This window comes from Leucoraja erinacea, chromosome 16 (genome assembly GCF_028641065.1).
Source record: "Leucoraja erinacea ecotype New England chromosome 16, Leri_hhj_1, whole genome shotgun sequence".
NCBI lineage: Eukaryota > Metazoa > Chordata > Chondrichthyes > Rajiformes > Rajidae > Leucoraja > Leucoraja erinaceus.
Genome location: NC_073392.1, coordinates 18,878,084 through 18,900,452, shown reverse-complemented (window position 1 = coordinate 18,900,452; position 22,369 = coordinate 18,878,084). Strand labels below are relative to the sequence as shown.

The following is a 22,369-nucleotide window of genomic DNA, read 5'->3' as shown; positions in this document are numbered from 1 at the left end:
CGATTTTTTTGATACGTTATTGCAGTGCTTGGCAGGAGGGTTTGACTTCAGCTATCAGCATCTCTATCTGATAGAGCAGATAACGTTTCTAAACATACCGCAATTATGATTCCAGGGACGGCACATTGCTGACAGTATAAGCAGGAAATCCGGGCGTTATGATCAGGCTGCCACAAGGTGTGTGGCATTTGTGGGCCAGTCAGAGTCGGCATCAAGTATATTACTCATGGTATTCTCAGATGCTTCCTGCAACTCCAGTGCTGCAAACTTATTCAAACGCCAGCCCTTCTGGGATAAGGGCACCACTGATAATTCAAGTCAAGCCGTCAAATGTACATCATATGCATGTGAAGCGAGGAATAGATACAATGAAAATCTTGCTTGCAATGACATCACAAGCACATTGGGCTTTGTCTCTAGAGGGTTATGGGCCAAACGTGAGCACGTGGTTCTAGTGTAGATGGGGCATGTTGGCTGACATTGGCAAGTTGGGCCGAAGAGCCTGTTTCCACGCACTATGACTATGACTCAAAACTATAATGCTGCAAACTATATTCTGCACACAGTATCTTTCCCTTCACTTTATCTTTCGAACTTGAACTTGGATTGATTGTATTTATGTATTGTATTCTCTGATTTGATTGGATAGCATGTAAAACAAAGCGATTTACTAAATCTTGCTACACGTGACAATCATAAAGTAAAACCTAAACACAGACTCAGATAAACACGAGAAAAATGCATAAATTATAACTTCTACACACAGTGGAAAAAAAAACAGTGCAAAACTGTTTAAAGTGGCACCGACACCCGTGAATAAAAGTGTAACTCTTCACAGTGCCAGTCTTTATGTTCAATGGGTAGTTGACCTAAATCTGTGTTCGGCTTTAGTAGATTTCTCTCCTCCAAATGGTGACAGGACCCTGTGATGAACAAAACCAGTTCGGAGATAAATTTCCCGGGATTTACATATCCCTAGTATAGTAGAAAAAGAGGCCATTTTGCCATTCCTACCCACGTTAGTTCCCAGTACGAAGATCAATTGCAATCCCCCGAGTCCTGCAACTTGCTCTCGTTCACAAACACATGTAATCTCCTACTTTGATACTCTTATCTCTTACTACCTGTAAGGAGCAATTAGCAGTGCCCATTTATCCTGCTAGTGTGTATTTAGGATGTGTGAGGAAACCTGAGTACTCGGGGGAATGTGCAAAATCCACATAGACAGCATCAGAAGTTAGGATTAAACCCTTGTCATTAGAACATTTTGGCAGCTGCATTGATAGCTGTGTCACTGTTGTTTAATCTCCTTTGGTGTAACCTAACACAGGTCTGAAGGAAAACCCATTTGTTTGCAGAAATGTGACTTCCCTCGTACATCTGACCTTGTTACTGTGATGATGCTGGGCAGTTGCATGGAAATTCTAGGCATTCATTGTTCTTTATGGGATAAATAAGGCTTGTTCCTCATCAACTGCTTCCACCAGGTCTTCACATAACAAAATGATACAGTTTGTCTGTGAAACGATTCTTTCAACACAGTTGTGAATAACTGGTGGATGTAGGCCTGAAATCCATTTTTGCTGTTTGCGTTGGCTTTTCCATGTAAGTGTGAGGAAGCCATTATTTAATGATGTATATCTGGATGTTTTGAATCATATTTGCACAGCACACACCCAACTGACATTGGGCCTTTGCTATTGTCAAAGACTGGCATTTTATTCTTGTGTCCATCCATCAAGGTGGATCCTTCCACTAGTAGGCGCAATACTTTGGCTGAGTTGGTGATAACACTGGAGAGAAAAGTAAATGTACTCCTACACTGTGTAACATTAACATTTAATGTTCATTTTAGTTTTGCATAACTGCCTCAGCTACCTGAGGGGCATGGCTGGAGGATAATTGGGGAGAGTGTCTCAGCATTATTTTGGGGCATGATTCATGATTCAATTTGCAGTTCATTTAATCACCGCTGATATAAATTTATTTGAAACATTGCAAGAGGAAATTGAATCCCGTTTATGTTTTCTTTTGCAGTAACATTCTCAATGGGTCAGCTGTCTGTGTTTACAAGATGGCCGACATTGTGATGGCTTTCAAAGGAGAATTTGCACACAAAGAGGGTCCTGATTACAAGTGGGTCACCTATCCAGGACGCATGCCCTATCCTCGCCCTGGGACGGTGAGTGACGTTAATCTCCAAGCAATGAGTTAACCAAGAGTTGTGCCAATGGACAACCTGCTCTTTATTAAAACTGAAACTCTTGAAACTCTTGAATTTTTGGAAAGGCTGGTGAATCACATCAATAAAGCAAGTGAGGCATTTGAAATAAGAGGAGGGAGATTAAGAAAAGACAAGGGATAACGTAAATGGGTGATCGATGATTGGCATGCACTCGGTGGGCCGAAGGGCCTGTTTCGATGCTGTATCTTTCAATCAATCAACCTGGAAACAATTCCTATTTTATACATGAATCCATTCACAAACTTGTGTATTAATTAAGATTAATCTTTGTCCTGGAAGTAAAATATGGACTAAGGCAGGTTATGAATTTCTTTCAGTTAAGATTAATTTAAGCTAATACGCTAAGGAAAATGGTCAAATATCTGTCAAATTTTCAGAACAAGAAACCCTGAGAGCTTAGTAATTTGTTCCACCGTATGCCAATATTGAGGAACAGTGAATCCTTTGTGAGATTTTCAGTAAACCTTCAAACAATTCTCTATCATCGTGTTATATTGACACGTGTTGTTTATGTGCAGTGCCCCAGCAGCACCTACGGGAGCTACAGGTCAACCCGTGAATATCCAGACGAGGCAATCTTCTTCATCCGGACCCACCCGCTCATGCATGACGTGGTCTATCCTGTGAATCATCGGCCAGTGCTGGTACGCGTTGGTGTGGACTACAAGTTTACTCAGATAGCAGTGGACCATGTTGAGGCGGTGGATGGACAATACGACGTCCTGTTCATTGGAACTGGTGGGTAGATTTAACCTCAGTAACCTGTTGTAGAACAGATCAGCGCACTGACCATCAACACCCATTCACATTGATCCCATTTTATTTTCCCAACATTTCCTTTAACTCCCCCCAGATTTCACCCTATTGTGTGTAAGATAGTGTTAATGTGCTGGGATCACTGGTCAGCGTGGACTCGGTGGGCCGAAGGGCTTGCTTCCGTGCTGTATCTCTGAATTACACTAAACTAAACTAAACTCAGCTAAGCTGAGGGACCTGGTATATGTTAACAGCTGCAAAGTCTGTTCCTCCTTCACAAAGCATATATTCTATCCTGGTGAAAGACACAAAGTGCTGGAGTAACTCAGTAGGTCAGGCAACATCTCTAGAGAAAAAGGATGGGTGACATTGGGACTGAGTCTGAAGAATGGTCCCAACCCGAAACATCACCTATCCTATCTCTCCAGAGTTGCTGTCTGACCCACTGAGTTAGTCCAGCATTTTGTGTCTATCTTTAGTACAAACCAGCATCTGCAGTTCTTTGTTTCTACATTGAATACTGGTAGTTGGAAGCTGTATTAGTAAAACTAGCACCAATAGCCTTCCTATTATTTTGTTACAGATACTGGGGTGGTCCTGAAATCTATCTACACCCCTAAATCAAACCAAGAGGTGGAAGAGATTATTCTAGAAGAGTTGGAGGTTTTCCAGGTAAGTTGGAAAATAGTAGTGATGAACTTATGGAAAAAATTTCATGCGGATTTGCATCATATTTAGACCAAACCGTATCATGTTCACCTTTGCAGAACAATGATCCACTTACAATATTCTGAGAGGACGAATGGGTTTGAAAGGAGACAGCAGACAGATAACGGCCCCGGTAATAGACCACAAGGCAGTACAAGATAAGACCAGGCTCTTTGACGCACAATGTCTATACCAAACATAATGCCAAATTAAACTAATCACTTCTAATCCATTTTTTATCCCTCCACTCTCTGTGTGCCTATCTAAGAGGCACTTAAACCCCACTAATTTATCATCTTCCACCATCAACTCTGGCTGCACGTTCCAGATACTGCCAGACTCTACATGAAACACTTGCCCTGTGCATCTCCTTCAGAGTTTTCCCCTTTCACTTTGCACCTCTGCCCTTTTAGTAATTAACGTTTGCACCCCAGGATAAGGTTCTGATTGTCGATCCTATCTTTGCTTCTCATCATTTTATAAACTTCTCTCAGGTCTCCCCTCAGCCTCAGGTGCTCCTGAGCAAACAATTTAAATTTGCTCATCCTTTCCTTGTAGCTATAATCCAGACAGCATCTTTGCAAACTTCATCTCTACCCTTCCCAATGCCTCCATATGCTTTCTGCAATAGGGCAACCAGAAATCTCACAGTTCTTCAAGTGCAGCCTAACCAAAGTTTTTCAAAGCTGCATGACTTCCTGACCAATGATGGTAAACATACCAAATACTTTCAATTTACCACTCTATTTACTTGTGTTGCTATTTGAATTGAATTGAATTGAATACATTTTATTAGCCAAGTATGGATACATAAAAGGAATTTGCCTTGATGCTTTGCTATGGACTTGAACCCCAAATGGGGAGGAAGGGTAAGGGAGTGTAAGGGGGGATCAAGGAGGGTGGAGAAGAGTCAGTGAACACCAAATGGTGAGGAAGGGTGAGGGAAGACTAAATATGGTGGGGAAGTGTAAAGGGAGACTGAGACATGTGAGGAATTTGAGAGTGAGCCAGACAGGGTGGAGTGACGTTGAGGAGGTGATCAGACAGGGTAGACCCTTGGAAGAAATTCAGATTTGTTGTTCTAAGTAACAAAGAATTTAAGCAAATGGAGATTCAATTCAAAACAGCTGTGAAAAGGGAATTCTGATTTGTGTAGGGCCCTGATACGAACATTTCTTGGCAAATCATTTATATATTCATGAGGTTTCAGTCAGGCAGCCCAAGATGTGAGCGTGCTTGCCTAGAATTTTAACACTCAAGGGACTACTCTGGCAAGAGATTTATCAAAAATATCAAGCCAAACCCTGCTGTGCTAAAACCTGCATGAATATTGCCCGCAGAAGTCTTCTTGCCTGGAGATTAGAAAAGGCACACGTTTTATTTAAAAATCGTTTTCTTCAGTCAAAAATCTTTCTCGATGTAACATTTTTAAATCTATTTGCTAATGTTGTGTGGACTTCTGAATTCATAAGAAAAAAAGGTTTGAGTCACTGACCAAGTTGTCCATCTCATGATTCGTGGCAATGCTTCATTAATTAGAAGTTGTGGAAAGCTCCACAGCTAATTTATAAGAAACACAGACAACAGCCTTAGACTAATGATGCAAGGTTTGGTTTGCTCTTTTGATCAGGGGATAAAGAAGTGGAATATTCATCTTAATTATCTCTTCTACTCCGATTACTAACTTCCATGTAAACTTTTTAAGGTCTCTTAATTTTCCTTTTTTTTCTGGGCTTTGAAGTTGCTAATCAGGAAGGCCTCCCTTTTATGTAAGAGTTAATGTGAGGTCCATTGTTACGTAGCATCAGGAATGAGGAGCCCTGTCTCGGTTCTTTGGTGCCTAGAGTATGGGCTGAGGTAAAAAAAAATAATATCATGTTTTGCTCAGCAAGGAAAAATTATGTTATTTTTTGTTCATTGATTCAGGTAACACCTGTATCTTTTGTTCTGCTCCAACTGTTCCGATGAGAGTGCTACACCTGGACACTTCAGGGGGACATTGTGTGTTGTCCAAATCAGATAGATTGAGGAGGCCATGTTCTCTTTCTTACAGAACATTCATGGGCTAGTTGTTTATAACCCAACAGACACCAACAATTTTATTTCATTCTTTTTAAAAAGTACATGTCGAAGTGGCGCTGCCTCACAGTGCCTGAGACCCGGGTTCAATCCTGACTATGGGTGCTATCTGTATGGAGTTTGCACATTCCCCCTGTGACTGCGTGGGTTTTTCTGGCTGCTTTTGTTTCCTCACACATTCCAAAGATGTGCAGGTTTGTAGGTTAATAGGCTTCTGTAAATTGTCCCAAATGTGTAGGATAGAACTAGTGTACGGGGGTGGACTTGGTGAGCCAAAGGGCCAGCTTCCACAGTGTATCTCTAAACTAAACCTCGCCACGGGTACCATGTAATCCCCTGCTACCTACTCCATGGTCGGATAGTCGGCGACGCCGTCTCCCCCACCTGGTTTGCCAGTTGAGGAGGGGGCTGTTGACCTCAGCAGGACCAAAAACAAGACCTATCAAAGGGCGGATGAGCATCTAGCGAGCCAACAGCCATCCACACTTCAGTAGAAGTTGCGATCGCTGTGGTACATACCACTGTAAGGAATTATGATATAAAGCACACACACCAAAATCCTATACTTCCAGCAGCTGAAGTCCACAGGAACTGGAGGACAGAGATGTGTCCTGTGTCCGTCACCGTTCCCGTTGGAAACCAGCACCTTTGTGTCGCTAATGTTCTCAACGATGATGAATGAATGAAAACTAAACTAAATTCTTTGGATGAATAATCTAGCCTTCCTGGATTACTATTCCAGTGACATAACCACTAAAATAATTTATGTCACAGGAAGATGCAATGCAGAAGCAGGTCCTTCATCCCAGCAAATCCACTCCCATCATCAAACACTCATTTATGTTAGTGCGACACTGATCCCAATTTTTAATCTCTCCAAGAAGGAACTGCAGATGCTGGAAAATCGAAGGTAGACAAAATTGCTGGAGAAACTCAGCGGGTGCGGCAGCATCTACGGAGCGAAGGAAATAGGCAACGTTTCGGGCCGAAACGTTGCCTATTTCCTTCGCTCCATAGATGCTGCCGCACCCGCTGAGTTTCTCCAGCAATTTTGTCCACCTTTTAATCTCTCCACATTCCCAACAATTACCCCAAGATTCTACCACTCGCCCACACACAATGGGCAGTTGACCCACAACCCACATATCTTGGGAAATGGGAAGAAAGTGGAGCGCTGGAGGAATCCCCATGTAGTCACAGGGAGAACGTGTAAATTCCACACAGACAAGACCTGAGGTCAGGACTGAACCCAGGTCTCTGGTGATGCAGCAGCTCTACTAGCTGAGGCAAAGTGCCGCCCATGAGTTTGAAATGAGAAATAGAACTCATCGGCCTGAAATGTCAACGTTTCTCTCCACAGATGCTGCCCCGACCTGCTCAGTATTTCCAAAATGTTCTGTTTTTATTCTTTTGCTGAGTCATCTATTTTTTTGACAAGAAACAATCGATCCAACTCTCTGTTTTTGTCATTTGTCCCACGTAAATGGTTGTGGGTGGGCCAGTTTGAAGTTGACATCAGAAATACACTATTTCAGATACTGTTTCATTTTTGGAGCATTTCCAGAAGATTGTACAATCATGTCCATACTTTGCAGATTTGATACACTATGCTGCTGTTTTTGAAAGGATCATGTAGAATTGAACACATAATCCAGCCTGAGATTGCATTGCAGTACTTAGTGAGTCGTGTTGTTTGAAGTTGCATTCTTCAGATGAAACATTAAAATACAAATCTTTATCTCTCATCCGAATAGTTCAGGTTACTGCTAAATCTCCCATGGCATAGGGAATTGCCAATGTCCTGAACAATGTACCTCTCTGTGACAGTGCCATGGAGAAACACCCTAAATGCTGCACTTGTAAGACTAGTAAATTCAAAATAGCTTTGGAATTAATATTGTGAGTGTAGAAACAAAGACCTGTGGATGCTGGTTTATACCAAAGGTAGACACAAAGTGCTGGAGTAACTCAATGGGTCAGGCAGCATCTCTGGAGAAAAAGGATGGTGATGTCTTGGGCTGGGATCCTTCTTCAGATCACCTTTCCTTTTGCGGTGGCACAGTGATACAGTGGTAGAGTTGCTACCTTACAGCGCGAGAGACCCGGGTGCGATCCTGACGATGGGTGCTGTCTGTATAGGATTTGGATGTTCTCCCTGTGACCGCGTGTGTTTTCTCTGGGTGCTCCGGTTTCCTCCCACACTCCAAAGACGTACAGGTTTGTAGGTTAATTGGCTTTGGTAAAAATTGTAAATTGGTCCCTAGTGTGTAGGATAGTGTTAGTGTACGGGTATGATCGCTGGTCAGTGTGGACTCGGTGCCGAGGGGCTTGTTTCTACACTGTACCTCTAAAGAATATAAGATGCTGGCTGACCCACTGCGTTACTCCAGCACTTTGTGCCTATTGTGAGTTTAATTTATTCTACATGAAAGACGGATCAATGATCAAGTTGCTAGAAGATATTTAAATCTGTGTTTTCTAAAGTATATTTTCTGTTTTGTTTCATCTCAGTGTAAAGTAAAAAGAATTACAGAATTATTCTGAATAATATTTTTCCTGTTAATATTATGGATGCCTCCTAACCAATGTTTCATCTCTCTTCAGGACAAATCACCTATCACTTCAATGCAACTGTCCAGGAAACGGGTAAGCTGACACATCCGGGAAATCCGATGGTCATTTGCTCATTCAGACAACATTTTCTGGATTGAAATAAATCTGAATGTTTAGAATGATAGATTTGAAAATTATTTTCCTTGGAACAAGGTCAGAGAGCATCCAAAGAGAATCTCTCCCCACTGCTGGTGCAATCAATCTATTTGTGCAATCTACAAAACAGCATCTCTGAAACCTTATATAATTTTACCAAATACTGAGGATTACTGACACCTTATCGAACTTCAGCAGCAGCCACAGTTCTTGGATCTTAAGACGTTCCTGGGTCACTGGTGTCTCTGCTCATTCTTGTGGTTGAACTGGATCTTCAGGGCAGTAACCATCTGGGTGATTACATTTGTAAACACCATCTCTCTGAGGCAAAGGGGAGAGCAGACCAATTTCCTGAGCAGTACCTGAAGCAAAGGCCAAATAACTGTGCTATGTAACACAAAGTGAAACTGGAGAGGGTTTTCCAGGCAAAAGCATTTAAATGGGGCTCAGTTCATAAATCACTCACTGTATGGTTGTCAGAGCAGTAATTGAAACCCCTCCCTCGTTAATTTTCAATGGGCCAATTCCTCCCAAGAACCCAACCTTGCATGATCGCATGATTTGCTGAATAGCTGTAGGAGCCCTGGCCAATGCTCTTCATCTCCTGATCCTGCTCTGCCTGTCCTTGCTGGGCGGACAACCTCTGGATCGATGTGTTGCGGGTTCTAGGACTCCAGTACAATATATTTACTCATAGAGTCATAGTCATACAGCATGGAAACAGGCCCTTTGGCCCAATGACCACACTGACCAGCATGTCCCATCTGCATTAGTCCCACCTACCTGCATTTGGCCCATATCCCTATAAACCTGTCCTATTCATGTACCTGTCTAAATGTTTCTTAAATGTTGCGATAATACCTCCAGCTATAAATTCCTCGGAGTGCATATCTCGGAGGACTTGTCCTGGTCCCTCAACACCTCCAAGCTGATCAAAAAGGCACAGCAGCGCCTTTACTTCCTTAGGAGGCTCAAGAAAGCCCACCTGTCCCCCCAGATCCTGACCAACTTTTACCGCTGTACCATAGAGAGTATCCTGACCACCTGCTTCACAGTATGGTACAGCAGCTGCACTGCTGCGGACAGGAAAGCACTACAACGGGTGGTGAAAACCGCGCAGCACATCATCGGTGCCCCGCTCCCTGCCATGGATGCCCTCCACCGAAAGCGGTGTCTGAGTCGGGCTGGGAAGATCATCAAAGACCCCTCACACCCCAACCATGGACTGTTTGCCCTCCTCCCATCAGGGAGGCGGTACAGGAGCCTCAGGTCACGTACCAGCAGGATGAGGAAAAGCTTCTATAACAACACAATCACACTGCTGAACTCGGAGTCCCGACGATAGACTTCTCTGGTCCCTCCGTCCCCCTTTGTTTAATCATTCTGTATTTCCTGATTATTCTGTATCTTCTCTCTTTCTATTTTTTTCTTGTTTTTTTTCTCTTTATGTACAACTACTACGGTCTGACGCAAAACTGCATTTCGTTGTACTGATACTTGTATTTGTGCGATGACATTAAAGTTGAATTGAATTGAATTGAATTGAATTGAATTGAATACCTGCCTCAACTGCATCCTCCGGCAGGTTGTTCCATACACCCACCACCCTTTGTTATCCCACAGTTTCCTATTAAATCTTTCGCCCCTCACCCTAAACCTATGTCCTCTGGTTCTTGATTCCCCTACTCTGGGCAAGAGACTCTATGCGTCCACCCAATCTATACCTCTCATTATTTTGTACACCTCTATAAGATCACCCCTCATCCTCCTGCGCTCCAAGGAATAGATTCCCAGTCTTCTCAACCTCTCCCTGTAGCTTACGTCCTCGAGTCCTGGCAACATCCTCGTAAATCATCTCTGCACCCTTTCCAGCTTGACAACATCTTTCCTACAACATGGTAACCAAAATTGAACACAACTTGGACAACTAAGGCTTATAGTCAAAGTTATATAGCACAGAAATGGACCCTTCGGCCCACCATACCCATGCCAACCTTTGTGCCCATCTAAACTAATCCCATTTGCCCTTCTTTGCCCTGCCCTGCCTATTTAAGAGTCTGTCCAAATGCTTATTACAAGTAATAATCATACCAGCTATTCGGCAGCATGTTCCAGATATGAACCATACTTTGTAAAATAAAACCTACCCCTCAGATCCCCTGTAATACTCCTTCCTGTCTCCTTGAACTTTTGCCCCCTTGCTTTTGCTACCCCTACCATGGAAAGAAAAGATATTGAACTCAATGACGTGTTAAGACAAGGCTCCGTTTACTTGCTGTGGTAGATATGAAGCAGCACTAATTCAACAGAGCAATGAGTCCAGCTGGTGGTTCAAAGCAATAGTGCGAGGTTTATTCAACGCAATTATTTGTGATCTGAATGCACTGCCCAAGGGTGGCGGATGTGGATTCAGCAGTGAAGGGATTGGAATCATACTGGGAAAAGCAACATAAATCTGGGCAAGGTCAGTCTGAGGATGGGTCCCGACCTGAAATGTCACCCATCCATGTTCCCCAGGGATGCTGCCTGACCCGCTGAGTTACTCCAGCACTTCACATCATTCTGGGCAAGGTGGACAGAGGAAGTGGCAATTCTCCATGAGCTGATACTAGCACAAGGAGACAAATGAATCTTCCTGGTCCATGGTTCTCTGAACAAAGCTGAGAGAATGTCATCTTTAAATTAGTCACAAACAGGTTTTTGTCTTCACCACAGCAGTGGCTGTATCTAGGTTCAAAGAGCGGCCTGGTCCAGGTGTCCCTGTACCAGTGTGATTTGTATGGCAAAGGTTGTGCGGAATGCTGCCTAGCGAGAGATCCTTACTGCACCTGGAATGGAAGCTCGTGCAGTACTTACGTACCCGGCGCACGCAGGTCAGTGCAGCCCTTCAATAACACGTTTACTTGAACATTTTGCAGTGTTTGTTATCTCATTACACCTGAATATGGATTAATTACTTAGAGTCATAGTTATACAGTGTGGAAACAGGCCCTTCGACCCAACTTTCCATCACAGACCAACATGACCCATCTACACTTGTCCCACCTGGCTGCATTTGGCCTATATCCCCCTAAACCTGTCCTATCCATGTACCTGTCTAATTGCTTCTTAATTGTTGCGATAGTCCCTGCATCAACACCTTCCCCCGGCAGCTTGTTCCATATGCCCACCACCCTTTGCGTGTACAAGTCACTCCTCCGATTCCTATTAAATCGTTTCCCCTGAAACCTATGCCCTCTGGTTCTCGAACAACTCCCTGCCTGTGTACTCCTCTAACACCTCTGTCTCATGACCAATCTCATGAGAAGGATGCTAAATATTTGTATTAACTTGAAACAAATGTATTACTTCACTCCCACCACCTTTCGGAAAGTGACCGCATATCTGTATTCTATTGGACCAGCACAATGGCACACTTGATGGAGCCGATGCCTCACAATGCCAGAGACCCAGGTTCGATACTGATCTCGGATGCTGTCTGTGTGGAGTATGCACAGTCTTCCTGTGAGTTTCCTCCGGGTGCTCCATTTCCTCCCACATCCCAAAGATGTGCGTGTTTGTAGATTAATCGGCCTCCGTAAATTGCCTCTACTGTGTAGGGAGTGGATGAGAAAGTGGGATAACATTGAACGAGTGTGAAAGGGTGATCAGTGGTCAGTGTGGGCTCAGTCGGCTGAAGGCCTGTTTCCATGCTATATTTCGAAAACCAAAACTCACAACTGTAGGCAAATACAGGAATTGCCCACCCATAACAATGGATGAGAATGGCCCTTTCTGCAGCACCTTTCCTCCCCCACTTTCCAGGGGTACTTGAGCAGTGGTCTTAAAGGACCATTAGGTTAAATCCAATCCCATCTTGCATGCTCCCCATCTCAGCTGTTCTCTACGATCCCGATTCCTACCGGAAAAGTAGATTTCATACAAGCATCTTATGAAATCAGATACAAATCTATCATAAGTATTGTGCTACATTGTGACTTGAATGGAGTTTGGTTAGTAGCATGAATTTCCAGATCATACAAAGAATGTTTTCACTACCCACTAATTTGCTTTAATCTTAAGTCTCAGAAACTTCCTTTCCACTCTCCAGGATTCAACTTCTATATATTGTAAACTAGGTCTTCTGATTAGTCCAAGTGTGAATTCCGTATGGTCCAGATATGCCAAGTGTAACTTGGCACGTTCTCATGAAGGACTGGGAAGAGACAGAAAGGATAATGTTTATATAAAAGTTCATAGGAAGCACACAGCAGAAATAAAGCTGTTGCCAAAAATGGTCCATGCCAGTGTATATGCACTGCTGAGACCTCCACACAACCATCTATATTTCACTGCATTGATTGACATAAGCTTCTATTCCCTTTTACCTCCTATTCTCCCCCCCTCATTAGCCTCAACTATTCTACAATATTTACTTCAACTGCTCCACATGGTAATTTCCTCCTTCCACACAGTGTCCGAGTAAATATGCTTCTCTTGAATTCTCTATTAGATTTATTACTCCTTCAGTCTTGGCTAGTTTTGATCCCAGAGGTGAAAGATTTTGTTTTTTTCAGCATGATGTCTAAGATGTAGTTCAGAAATGTGCTGGTCTACTTCATACACGCCATCATATTTTCTCCCACACTCCAGGGACGTGCAGGCTTGTAGGTTAATTGACTTTTACAAATTATCCCTAGTGTGTACGATAGAAATAGTGTATGAATGATTGCTGGTCAGAGCGGACTCGGTGGACCGAATGGCCAGTTTCCACACTGTATCTCTAAACTAAATCCAGAACATGTTAACACATAAAGAAGACACATCAGAACTGTTGGGAGTCATTATAAATAAAAGATATTCATTGTATTACATGACTCATGTCTAGCATGCCACTGTACCATGTGACTAAAATTATGAGCCAGAGTCTCCAAAGTTCTGTGAGTATCCCAAATATATGAAACCAATTATTCACTGCAAATTATCATAATGCTGTGCAAATATTAAACCTTTAATGTGGAAGCTACACTTTATGTCCTTCAATCCCCTAACTTATCAGTGCCCTGTAATGTGCTCCAAACAATGTGCTACAATGCTGGTCCAAAACAAAATGACACCCTTCTTTAACAGAGATGAGATGTGGCAACCTGTGATGCCTGAACTGATCGCCACTACCAACCAATGCTGGACACAAGCCAAGCTTAAAGTTCCCACCTCTCCCCCCCCCCCCCCCCCCCCCCGCTAAGGATTTTGACTCTTTAAAACAGGTGCAGGTTTGTTAGTTAATTGGTAAGTTGTAAAATCATCCCGTGTGTGTAGGTTAATGTACGGAGTGATTGCTGGTCAGTTCGGACTCAGTGGCCCGAAGGACCTGATTCCGCACTGTATATCAAAAGTAATGCCTAAAGTCAAAACATCTGTCAAATGACTGTCATTTGGTGATGATGAGCAATAAATACTGGTCATTCTGAAGAAGCACAGCAAAATCAATAACTTAAAAACAAATCTTTCTGGCTATGGCTACCACTCAATACTTATTTTCTAGATTTCCTCTATATTAATCCTTCCATTAAATACCAGTCCATTGATATATTTGTGTAGACACCAAACACACTCATGTCTGTGTGTATATAGACACAAAATGAACAATGGACTAGTATATATACTTTTCATAGAAATTATAAAACCCGTGAAGGTTTTTATTCAATTTCAGACTACAATCCGCACAGAGATAAAATCTGTACAGAAACCAACCCAGCCCTGTATTGGATGTAATCATTACTCTCTAATTTCACCGTATAATGAGACTATCTATAAAAGTAAATCCTATGGTTTGGGTAGCTTTCAAAAACCTCTCTGAGGCAACAGATATGGCCATTGACACAAGCCAACTGAATTATTTGCTGCTGGATACCGTTCAAGTAAAACACAGGATAAAAGGGAATGCTTTGGATTGAGGCTTCAATAGCCTGCTGTTGAACCTGACCCCTTGCTGCTATGTTTGCTTGCAGAAGACTCACTCGCCAGGTCACTCTGAATGGAGACCCTTTGACCCAATGCTTCAACCAGGGAGGTAAGTGTCACAAAGAGAAAGCCAGGAGGTCAGCCTATTCATGAGTGCAATCATTGAAACTCTTGCACATGAGAAGTAGCCTGTCAAACTGCTTGAGGTTTATTTAGAATTCTTTCGAGGTTTCTTTTTTCTGACAAATAATCAAGTAATTTTCCAGGTTTGCTTTCTCCAAATGCAGAAGACAAAGGAGCTCAGTACAGCTCTTTTGCCTCCAAATGTCAAGTTGGCTGGCTGTGCAGATTTGAACAGGGTGGGGTTGGGACATACACGGAAACTTAAGAAGTTCGGAAAAATAAAAGTTAAAAGTTAGGAAATGGAAAGCATTCAGAGAGGATTGCTATAGCACAGCATTTTATTAAAGCTAGGTAATTGTGGAGGGATTCTGGTGTTTAAAAAGGTTCAGTCCCTCTGTGGCAATATGGCGATGGAAACAGTAGAAATAAAATATGCAATTTCTTGGAGCCTGATGTTCAATTCTGAGATGAGAGTTGATGGGAAGACAATTTATTTTGCAAAGGTGAAGGCATTTGTACCCTTTGAAGATTCTAAACTCAGAAATATTGGACAAAGATTAGGAGTTTGGCCCTTTGCCATTCAACATATTCATCCAAATTCAGTCTCCTCCAGCATTCTTCACAATTTACAATTATCAAGTGCAGAAATTTTGTTTAAAATAATTCACAGTGTGTGTAGAATTAAATGGTGTCACAACTATTTGTCATTTCACATTAAGTTGCACTTTTAGTGATACCTGGACATTTGACTGAAATTGTCCTCAGTGATTTTCGTGGTGTTTCCCGCAGGAGCCATGTACACTTGGACTGAAGAAAAGGCGTTGTTTGTTGTTGAGGGAAACAACACGTACTTGGAATGCATTCCCAAATCCCGGCTTGCAACAATCACATGGTTCCTGGAGCCGAGTGAAAAGAACGGGATACTGCAGGAGGTAAAGATGGGTTCTATCCTTTTATTGTAGACTTTCATGCATCTAGCAAACCATTAGAAGGAAGTAGAAACAAAGAACTGCAGACGCAGGTTTACACAAAAGGATACAAAGTGCTGGAGTAATTCAGAGGGTTTGAAGAAGGTCTGAAGAAGGGCCCAATCCAAAATGTGACCTATCCATGTTCTCCAGCCAGGGATGCTCCCTGGCCCTCTCCCTTACACCAGCACTTTCTGTCCTTTTTCATTGAACAGAAGTACTGGGGAATGAAAATCTGCTGTGCTTTTTGACAGAATGGAAGCATAGAGGGAGTTGAGTGAGTCTGTGAGAGTTGTATAATACCCAGAGTATTAGTTCCCTTTCAGCTGCCATCCTTTAATGGGAGAGGCTTTCTTATCTCCATCTGATGCATGCATACAGGTGAGGTGGCCAACACTAATATAGGTTGGTGGGAGGTGGGGATCAGGTTTCCAGAAAACTTAGATGGAATGGTTAACCAACTCAGGAAATGTCTACCTTTCCATGTGGGGCTTGGTTATGCATTTTGTCAACTTGGCTGCTTGTGGATAGTTGCAAAAAAAATATGTTTGTGTGTGGTGTGGTCCCAGATCCTTTTACAAACATAGGGGACAGCTGTAGCAGGTGGTTATCTGACCCTTTCGTCCTGAGAGGCAGCTGTTCTATCGCAATGCTTTCCTGGCTAACATCAGTAACCTTTTATTTCTTATTGTCCAAAATCCTATCGGTCTCACCTTTGATGACTGAGCCGTACGCTGAGGTGGAGAGTTTCCAAGTAAAGAAATTCCTCGTCACTTCAGCCTAAAGTAGCAACGCTACATCCTATGTCCACCAGTCCAAACCATTCAATCAAAGACAGCAGCCCCTGCCAATGCCTCTCTGTATCTCAGGTTTTTAAATGTGACAATGAGATCACCTGTTATTTTTCGAAACCGCGGTGAATATAAATTATTTCTACTCAATCTGTCCTTGTAGAAAGTACAACTAAAAATGGCTTTTGCCAACTCCTTAACAGTTCTGAATATCCTTGGCATCTGAATAACATACCACAACAACATCTCATATTCCAGCACCAACCACAGGCTCGCTCCTTATCAAAACCAGTTGATTCAAGCTCAGCTCAAGAAATTCCAGACAAAACTATCAGATAGAAGAGGCACACGCTCACACACAAACACAACCATGCACACCACAACCATGCACACCACAACCACACACACACACAATTACTGCAGATGCTGGAAATCCCAAATCAAATAAATTATTTTGTGAATTCTCAGCAAATAGGGCAACATGTAGCGGGAAAGAAACAGTTCAATTTTCAGGTCAAGGTCATTTCATCAGAACTCCGTAAAATGTTAAAAAAAAATTTGCACCTTTAGTGCCGACGAAAAGTTATCAACTGGATCACCAATTCTGTCTCTGTCCTCACGGATGCTGTTTTCAGCACTCCCGGTCTTAGATCAGAGTCGTATGTAGTTGGTCAACACTCCATTTCTCTGTTGTTGTCGTTGACAGCTAAGTGTTTTGAAACACGCTGCCTTCCAGGGAGTGACACATGAACTGGGAAACCTGACACACGAGCGCTTGTGGAATACCCAGAACCTAATAATCATCAGCCCACCCACCTCCCTTACAAACCCCAGTCAGGATGAAGGGTCCTGACCTTGAAACACTGACTGTCCATTTGTTTCCTTAATGATTGATTGAAAGATACAGCATGGATACAGACTCTACAGCCCACTGAGACCATGCCAACCATTTGCCCATTGCCCACTTTTGCATCCACTGCCTAACACTAGATGCAATTTACAGAGGCCAATTAATCAACAAACTCGTGATTTGGATGCGGGAGATAGCCAGATCACCCAGAGGAAACCCACACGTTCACAAGGAGAATGTGCAAACTCCATACATTCACTCCCGGGACTCTGGCTCTACCAGCTACGTCGCTGTGTCACCCATTTCCCTCCACGGGTACTGCTTTACTTGTCTGTTGCTCCAGGTTCCAGCATCTGCAGTCTCGTGTCTCTCCATATCTGCTCCATCTGTCCAATGTTTGTGCATATTTAAGAACAAGATGTTTAACACTAAAGGATTTAATATAATATTTGTTTGTAGGTTAGCTTTGGGGACCGGATCATCCCAATTGAGCAAGGCTTGCTAATTCGCCAAATAGATCATCAGGATGCAGGCGTCTATCATTGCCAGATTGAGGACCATGGTTTGCGCTGGACACTGATGAAGGTGCGGCTCAATGTGGTGACCGCTGACCTGCTGGCAAATCTGTATGAAGGTGAGGGACAGTCAGCTGGCCCCATGAAAGACCGATCTCTTCTGGGCACCAGTCACAGTGTTCAGCCCTGGTACAAGAACATCATGACCCTCATCAATTACCCATCCAAAATGGATTTATACTGTGAGCAGGTCTGGCAGAGAGACTTGAAGAAGAAACGCAACAAATTGCGGGCGGGCAAAAAGCACCGCAGCGTGGAGCCTGCCAGGAAAAACAAACCGCCCACAGGAGGCAGAAGGAACAAGAACAAACACACCAAGTTCCAGCGATCACCTCGCAGTATCTAGCAGTTGGTCCCATAACCTTCATCCAAAGTCAAATAAAAGAAGGCTCAACAAACTTAAATCTTTCAAAAACTCTTTGGACTCTGATAAGCTAAAGGCTTTGCTTGCAACATCTTTGACCTGCTTTTGGCTGAGGATAAATGTATGGTTGTCTATCTGTTCTTTTTCCTACAAATGGGAGCGATAATCAATCCATCTTTGAAATGCATTGACGTGAGTGTTCCCAGCCAACTTACTTCCACACTATAAATCCTTGATGTGTAGTCTTTAAATATAATACAAACTGGGCATCTGCTTGTGGGTCTAAAGATTTAAAGAGTTTACTGGCAATGAGAAATGCCACAAACAATTTCTACTGCATTAAAGAGAAGTAATTCGAATAGCTTTAAACCACAACTCTACTGTAAATATTTAGCTGTTGTAAGACTTGGGACGGAACTATTCAAATACAAACAGAGAAAATGTCTTGATTATGTCAAAATCCATAAAATGCAGGGGGCTTCTCCTAACTCCAGGCTATTGCAGTGGAAGAACCAAAGATTGCTAAACTAAATCTGGTGTTACGTTTTCCCCGTGACCCATTGTCGGCAAACCCATTTACATTCAATTCTTGGATTTCAGAGTGAACAGACCTAAACATATGGAGGCATTATTACTGACTGCAAAAATGCAGGGCTGAAGCCAGGTAACTATGGCCTGATTCCTAATCACTACCCAATGACCCCCAGTTAAAAGTAGCATAGAATGGATGTGAAAGTCAGAGTCAGGCTCAACAATAGTGTCCCTGTCAATGTTAAGCGTGTAAGCTCACAATGAAGACAGGACCAATGAATTGCTGGTTCAATGATCTCCAAACAAGAAGTGGACAGAAAATCAGTATGAATGTCTTTGTAATAATCAAAATCTAAACATTATTGTAAAAATAAACAAACATGCCAGAATCAGTTCAGCAAATTTGGGGATAAAGAACGTTACATTTGCATGCAAAATATTACTAATTACTGTTTATTGACATTCTTAAAATATTATTTAGACTAACTCAATAGAATCCACCACTGAATTGTTTATAGGGAATGTTTCGGAACAGCGGGAGGCTGCCTTTTGGTTGTTGATATTGGGAAATATTGGGGATATTGGGAAATAATAGTTTTCCACTATTGTAAGCCATGGACTCCAGGCAAGGGAAGAATATCTGTTGCATCATTTGTAGAATCACTAGTTATGTATCTTCCGTGTACGTTCCAGTACTTTTGTGTTTTGATCACTGAATTTTGAGATGCTGTCATTGAATCTGCTGGAACCTTAATTGAAAAGAACTGTTCTAAATCTTCTCTAATAGCTGAACTAGGCCATTCAATATTAAAACCACATACTTTCTATTGATCCCTCCCTTTTGATAATTGCCACCCTGATTTTTTGCAACACAATGCAAAATAGTATAGAAAAATAATAGAAAAACAAAGTTGGGTGTGTACTGGAAATCTAAAGTGGCTGCATCTCCAGAGAGAGAGATATAGTCAATATTTGCACTAGGTTATCTTTCACTGGGATGATAACCTTTCATTTGACTACCATTTCTTACCCACATTTATGGATTCCGAAATAATTTCCCATTAAGGAAATTCAGTGACTTTTAGCATAGACAAGGCCAGGTAACAGAAATGGAGATAACAGGTGGTTGGGGTGGAAAGAGTGCTGAGGCTGTGGGCTATTGAGGGACAGATGCATTGAACAGGTTTGGGCAGAGGGAGACACAGCACCTCTGTGGTTGTGTCTTTGAATGAAGGGGCTAAATTAGTTCAGTTTGGATGTAGGCTCAACTCCAAATCATATTAAGAAGGGCTGCAAAGAAAAACCATGAAACAATAGCCTAACATCTGTGGTAGGTAAGTTACTGGAGAGGATTCTGAGGAATAAAATGTACATGCATGTGGAAAGATAGTATTGATTAGAATAGTTAGCATGATTTTGTGCATGGGAAATCATGACTCTCAGATGTTATGGTTCTAAAGAAATAGTCAAGAAGGCTGATGTGGGCAGGTCTGTAGATGTAGTCTACATGGACTTCTACGAAGCCTTTGATAAGTTTCTGCACAGAAGGTTTGATCACATGGGATCTAGGGAGATATAGCTAAATGGACACAGAATTGGCTTGACAGTAGGAAGTAGACGTGGAAGGTTGTTTTTCAGATTGGAGGCCCGTGACTAGTACAAGACACGACTAGATGGCATCAAAATCAATAGTATCGTTGACAGTGAAGATGGTTAACAAGAACTAAAGCAGAATCATAATCAGCTGTGCAAATGGGGTGAGGAATGTTTTGGAGTTTGTTTCTGATACATGTGGGGAGGGGGCGGGTGAAGCATTGTTAACATTGTTTTATATTTATTCTATTTTTGAAGATATGTTATTCTGGGATTTGGAAGCAAAGGCAATATTATGCCAGATCAGGATGGAGTGAGGTTTGGAGGGATTGCTGTTTACTTTCCACATTTCCCAGTACTCCTCCAACTTGTTCTCTCTCTTAGATGCCCATTCACTCCTTTTTGCAGATTCATTATTTTGCAACAAACCTACACTAAAGGGTAAAGTGCAGTGGTCAATGAATCTACCTGCACATGGGCAAGATGTGGGAGGAATCTGCAGTACCCGGGGAAAACTCAAAAGTCACCAGGAGAACTTGGAAACTCCACAATGACAGCACCCGAGATCAGGATCACACCAGGGTCCCTGGATCTGGGTGGAAATAGCACTAACCACTGCATTACTCTTGTCTCTTCCATTGATATAAGGCATGGGAACTGTCTGAACATTCCAATAATATCTGTTTCTCAGCTTCTGTGCAACAATTTTAAAACAGTTATAGACAGTGAGAGATTCCTGATAGTGAGGATTAAAGTATTTATGCAGATCTTGAGTTTTTTACTTTTTGAATTTGTGGTTTAAGCTAGCCTGTTAATGGTTACAAGGTTACAGAAACATCGTTATAGTCTTCAGATGTTAATGAGTCTTAGGTCAGAGGCTATTTAACTTATGTAGTGAACAGCTTCAGCTTACTATATGACCTCATTTACAAAGTGTAAATGTAAAGCTATTTAAGTCATATATTACCTGGGTGGCATTTTCATGAAAATTGTTACGGACAAGGGTTCAAACGGTGTCAGCTACCTGGTTCTGAGAAGGTATAAAATGCTTATGTTAGTATTATTTAATTTTATTTGTATTTTTTTTCTGTACATTTATTTTTGCTTTGAGATATGTACATATTTAGTTTTGTGTATGACATGTGTTATTAATAATGCCAATGTGTCCTGCATCTCAGCTTTGAAATAAAATAGAATTGGCTTGCTTGCTCTTCTTTTTGTCAATCGTGCATTTATTGTCACGTGTGCAAAGTGCTAACACAGTGAAATTATTTTCCTTCCAAATAGACCAGTAGAGAAATAGACCAGTAGAGTATTGCCATTACCCCGACCCTCGATTAGCAAGTGTACAGAAATAGTCTACTGAGCCTGCGTATGAGAGGCGCCATGTTTTGGCGCCATTTTAAAAGTCTACGCTCTAGTTCTTATGAGCGGTGCCTGTTCCCGGCAAGGCCCAGGCTGTTGTAAACCTCCAGCCATTGCTTTCCTTGACGCCACATCCGAGCCTGTCCACCTTTGTTCTACAGGGGAGCCTCCCGCATTCGGCCATTAGGGCACAGTAGGCCAAACTCTGGTTCCCTCTCCTCTGCTACCGGCCTTCCTCATCACCCGTCGCATCCATCGTCACTGGCTTCATCCTCTTGCCTTTGGAGGACGATCTTGGCCAGCACAGTGGCTTCCCCCTTCCAGGCCGGTGGTCTGCCAGGTCCAAGGAGCAGGGGACCGATTTGGCGGCTTCCTCCTGCAGGCCGCGATACGCTTAGTTCAGCTGCACAAGAGACACCGCCTCCTGGGAACTTGTGCCTTTCGTATTTCTGTTTCACTCCCTAACCATTAGCCTCAGAATAAAAGGACGCACCTTTAGAGAGGAGATGAGGAGGAATTTCTTTAGTCAGAGGGTGGAGAACCTGCGGAATTCATCGTCACAGACGGCTGTGGAGGGCAAATCAATGGATATTTTTACTTTGGAGATTGATAAATTCTTGATTAGTATGGGTGTTAGGGTTTACGGGGAGAAGGCAGGAGAATGGGGGATGAGAGGGAAAGATAGATCAGCCATGATTAAATAGCAGAGTAGACTTGATAGGTCGAATGGCCTAATTCTGCTCCTAAAACCTATGAACTATACTCCCAT

At 42.5% G+C, this 22,369-nt stretch overlaps 1 protein-coding gene across 1 annotated transcript in view; it reads left to right on the top strand.

The window, feature by feature from the left end:
- The window catches only part of sema3h (sema domain, immunoglobulin domain (Ig), short basic domain, secreted, (semaphorin) 3H), a 128,132-nt gene extending 106,686 nt beyond the window's left edge, over window positions 1-21,446 (top strand). The window contains exons 10-17 of the mRNA XM_055647751.1: window positions 2,038-2,182; window positions 2,764-2,983; window positions 3,585-3,673; window positions 8,393-8,434; window positions 11,213-11,370; window positions 14,488-14,549; window positions 15,353-15,495; window positions 17,632-21,446. Of these exons, the coding sequence (XP_055503726.1) occupies window positions 2,038-2,182; window positions 2,764-2,983; window positions 3,585-3,673; window positions 8,393-8,434; window positions 11,213-11,370; window positions 14,488-14,549; window positions 15,353-15,495; window positions 17,632-18,093 (1,321 nt within the window). The 3' untranslated portion in view covers window positions 18,094-21,446. The remainder of the gene's footprint in view (window positions 1-2,037; window positions 2,183-2,763; window positions 2,984-3,584; window positions 3,674-8,392; window positions 8,435-11,212; window positions 11,371-14,487; window positions 14,550-15,352; window positions 15,496-17,631) is intronic.
- The last annotated feature ends 923 nt before the right edge of the window (window positions 21,447-22,369 follow it).